Genomic DNA, 4,159 nt, shown 5'->3' on the forward strand with positions numbered 1-4,159 from the left:
GCCCTGCCCCTTTGGCAAGTTCCTGCTAATGCATTTGTAATGCGCCAGGGCTGCACATCCTGTGATATTTTTCGTCCAGGACTCGGACTTGGACTTGCACTTTGACTTGTTTCTCTTGTTTATTGTTAACACACAACTAACGAGCTGTACTATCTTCTCCTTTCTCCTTCTCCTTCCCCAAACAGCCAACAGCAGCAGCAGCAACAGCAGCAAGGACCCCTCGTCGAGCAGCAGCAAGGACAGCAGCAACTGCACATCCCAAAGCAGTCGAGACAGGGAGAGGGAGCGGGAGAGGGACCGCTTGTGTCGCACTCCACCCGACTCCCCGCCAGACTCCGCACGCAGTCTCGCCCCCCGTTCACCCCACTCACCCTTGCAGCTGCACCATCGACCGCAGCGCAATGCCAGTGTCTCCCCCGTGGTCAATGGTGGAGTAGGTTCGTCTGGAACCTCGCCGACGCCGGGGCCCATGTGGAGCAAGCACGACTCGTGGGCAAGATGCGCAAGTTTCTCGGCGCACTGGTGCACTTTTCGCAGGAGCTGGGCCAGCCGGAAGTGTGCGAGCGGGTGCGGGCTCTGGTCCTGTCGCTGTGCTGCGGCACCATCTCGCTGGAGGAGTTCCGCCTGGCCCTACAGGAGGCCATTAACCTTCCCCTGCGACCCTACGTGATGCCGTTGCTAAAGAACAGCGTAACCCTGATGCAGCGCGAGGTCCTGGCTCTGGCCAGGGCCACCAACCAGTCCGCCCTCCAGTACGTGACCAACAACGAGCAGGCGGTGATGGAGTTAGGGGCCGAATTCGGCGACATCTTCGTCCAGCTGGAGGCGCCCACATCCAACGGGGCCGGCGGCAGTGCCAGTGGCGTCTTCAAGCGGCGATCCTCGGACTCCATGATGGAGCACGGCGGCCACAGCGGACTGCATGAGTGGAGCGAGTATATGGCCAGCGGCGGGGGTGTGTCCGCCTGCGGGTACCCCCCACCGCCCAACAAGCGGATGACCCTGCATCCCGCGCACTCGGTCATGGCCTACGGCGACTACACTGTGGCGGTTGCTGAGGGTCTCCCCACGGCGGCTGGTTTCATGCAGCGCGATGAGAGGGAGCTGCGGCATCCGGCTCCTCCCCTGAGGCCTGCCAATCCCAATCCCAATCCGAACCCGAACCCACAATCCAACCCCAATCCGAACCCGAATCCTGCCTCAGGCGGAGGCGCTGCTGGTGGCGAAGAGGAGTGGAAGAACATCCACACAATGCTCAACTGCATCTCGGCCATGGTGGACAAGACGAAGCGCGCCATCACGATCCTCCAGCAGCGGGGCATCGAGCCGCAGCATCCCAACAGCGGCCAGGAGATAACGCCAGCGGCTCTCGCCGAACTGCGCCGCCAGACAGAGGAGAAAGTCTCCGAGTTCAAGCGGAATGCCGAGGACGCAGTCACCCAGGTGGGTCTCCCACATTTGACGCTCAAGGCTCAAATTTGAAACCCTTTTCTTTGCATAGGTGAAGCGGCAGGCGGTAATCGAGATCCAGCGGGCGGTGGTGGCTGCCGAAACGCGGGCCGCCGAGATCATGACACAGGAGAGGCTCCGCATGGAGAAGTTCTTCATGGAAATGAGTCGCCACTCGAGCGGCGAGCGAGATCTGGACAACAAGTCGCCATCCATCACCACGGCACAGAATGTAGGTGTAGAGTGCTCCTCCAAAGCAGTGAAGTTATTCGCTAATCCAAAGTTGTCCCTTCCTCGCTTTCCAGAACGGGACTCTGCAGCAGCAGTGCTGGAACTGCGGCCGCAAGGCCACCGAAACCTGCTCGGGCTGCAACATGGCTCGCTACTGCAGCGCCTCGTGCCAATACAGAGACTGGGATAGCCATCACCAGGTTGGTGTCCACTTTACCCCCTCCCCTCCCCTTCGCCTCGGACTGATCTTAACACTGTGTATCCTTCTGTTTCTCTGTGTTCTCAAGGTTTGTGGCAACACCAGGGCCAGCGAAATGAGTGCCAAGCATCTGCACCCCGCCGGCACCATCCGCACTGCGATGGCCACTCGATCCCCACCCACGCCCACCCCTTCAGCCCATCTCCAGGCGGCGGCAGCGGCAGCAGCAGCGGCAGCAGCAGCGGCGGCGGGTACCCGTGAGGCGATTGTTGCGGTCAGTGGTGGGGCAGGGGGTGGTGGTGTCGCAGGCGGCGGAGGATCGGGCGGGGGGAACACGGGAGCTACCGCGGTGGCCGCTGCCACGCCCAGCGCCTTGGTGGCCAATGGGTTGGGCTCCAAATGACGCATTCGCATGATGAAACCCAAGAAGAAGTACTTGTGCTAGTCAAATTAAAGGGGTGCGAGGTGTATACTACATATACACATACACACAAACACACACACACACACACACACACACACTTACATCAGCTACTATAAACATAATCCAAAAAGCAAGAAGAATAATTCGTCAGCAAATAGATTTCTAAACTCAATTAAAGATACACGGAGTAGGAGGACGCTTCAGCCGTAGATACAGATACCACATACATATGTAGATGTGCCCACATTTAAATGTTTTATGCAGCCAACAATTAGTGTAGGAGGGGTCTTAGGATATAGAGGGAAGAGTAACCCAGCCTCTAGAGGAATTTATAAAGGGCATTCCACATGGAATCGAAAAGGGTAATCAGTCTACAAGAAGAATCTCCGGCACACTTCAGCTAATGCACTTTTGGAAATCGCAAACGGAAGAAAAAAACGTAATATTATAGACCATATTAAATGTTATCCCACACTCAAGGCTCAACTCTCAAAGCAGTAAAAGAAAAAAGAATAAAAAAATACGAAAGTATAGGTCTGTAAGTACATAAGCAAACCGCAAACCCCAAAGCAAGTAATGGAAAACAACTGAACATAGTAGATTTTATTATTATTACAATAAAGTAACAATTATTATATGGCTAATTTATTGATTGTATTTAATTTATTGATTAGTATTTATTGTATCTCTTAAACTAATACCTAATGTACTTTTACCATAAACGACACACAAACAAACCACGTAAATGTTGCATCTACAAAAACGAAAACAAAAACAAAAAACGGAAACCAGCAAAAGGCTACAAAAGAAAACCCAAGAAATAAAGTGTTTTAAACCAAACAAAAGACACAAAACCCAAACCCAATTCGATATATATCCGAATTAGAAAATTACATTTCGATGTGCCTGTGGCTCCTGGAAGAAGTTGAAGGCAGGCACGGAACGGAACTGGCCATGAATTGCGCATTAGTGTGAGTGGCAGCGTCTCCACATGTGCATGTGTGTGAGTGCTACAAAACCACAAACTACTGTGATGAAATTTCAATTATCGTCACTCAGCTGTGCCCTGCCTCTTCCGTGTGTGTGTGTGTGTCCACCTGCATGGAACACCTGCTGCTGTCGCATTGCAAGCCAGCAAGTAAAAGCTCGTTAGACCCCGCCCCCCACCACCACTATGCTCATTCTCTAGCTCCCGTCTGAAGGACGCCCACAACATTTGTTGCACACACGCACACATTGCCTTGCGGCTGCTAACCCATACACGTATACACACGGATACACGGATACACAGATACTGGAACAGTGAGACAGACAGCAGCTTGCCTTAACTTTGCTTTTGTCTCGATGCTGTGCGCTTTTTAGCAACCCTTCAGCCCACAACAATGATGATGATGATGGCATTTTGCTACCTGAGTGATTTCCCAAAGTCCAACTCGCACATACCACCCACCCCCTCAACCTCCGCTTTGATCTGCAGAGACAGAGGGATGCCTGTACACATTGAAATGGCTGCACGTCCGGCGTCCAACTTGCATATGCTGTCATTCTCTAGCCCTCTCCCTGTGCGGGCTAGCCTTTCCTTTCGTCAGCTTCTATTTAACATGCAGTTATCGTTTGTTATCGCCAGCAGCCACAAGGCGCTCCGTGCACACACATAAGGATGGGGATGTACAGAGTCCGATGTCAATAAAGGGACACTGAAAGGGAGCAGCAGCAGCAGCAGCAGCAGCCTGGGGTTTAAAACTGTACCCGGGATACTCTATAACGTGCTGCAAACAAAGGCATACTATTCAGAGTTTCCTATCAGATATACCCCGTCCCGATTTTCCGTCCCATTGCTTTCCAGCTTCCATCAA

The 4,159-nt window shown here is 53.1% G+C and overlaps 1 protein-coding gene across 2 annotated transcripts; it reads left to right on the forward strand.

Annotated features, from left to right (window-relative positions):
• The first annotated feature begins 415 nt into the window (after window positions 1–415).
• On the forward strand, window positions 416–2,947 carry LOC117192788 (protein CBFA2T3-like). Of its 2 annotated transcripts, none has more exons than XM_033397540.1 (4): window positions 416–1,443; window positions 1,502–1,681; window positions 1,733–1,880; window positions 1,968–2,060. In XM_033397540.1, the coding sequence occupies exons 1-3, from the start codon at window positions 499–501 to the stop codon at window positions 1,868–1,870; spliced, it is 1,263 nt and encodes a 420-aa protein (XP_033253431.1). In that variant the 5' UTR covers window positions 416–498; the 3' UTR covers window positions 1,871–1,880; window positions 1,968–2,060. The 2 variants fall into 2 exon arrangements, with proteins under 2 accessions (XP_033253431.1, XP_033253430.1); XM_033397539.1 differs by having other exon boundaries at window positions 417–1,443; window positions 1,755–1,880; window positions 1,968–2,947.
• The last annotated feature ends 1,212 nt before the right edge of the window (window positions 2,948–4,159 follow it).

The sequence above is a fragment of the Drosophila miranda genome, assembly GCF_003369915.1.
Source record: "Drosophila miranda strain MSH22 chromosome Y unlocalized genomic scaffold, D.miranda_PacBio2.1 Contig_Y2_pilon, whole genome shotgun sequence".
Taxonomy (NCBI): domain Eukaryota; kingdom Metazoa; phylum Arthropoda; class Insecta; order Diptera; family Drosophilidae; genus Drosophila; species Drosophila miranda.

What these genes read in the sequence shown, in the direction of transcription:
- LOC117192788 (XM_033397539.1), top strand. Translation starts at nt 499, where the DNA reads ATGCGCAAGTTTCTCGGCGCACTGGTGCACTTTTCGCAGGAGCTGGGC. An exon ending in CCGAGGACGCAGTCACCCAG is followed by an intron (nt 1,444 to 1,501) that starts GTGGGTCTCCCA and finishes TTCTTTGCATAG; the next exon opens with GTGAAGCGGCAGGCGGTAAT. An exon ending in ACTGGGATAGCCATCACCAG is followed by an intron (nt 1,881 to 1,967) that starts GTTGGTGTCCAC and finishes TGTGTTCTCAAG; the next exon opens with GTTTGTGGCAACACCAGGGC.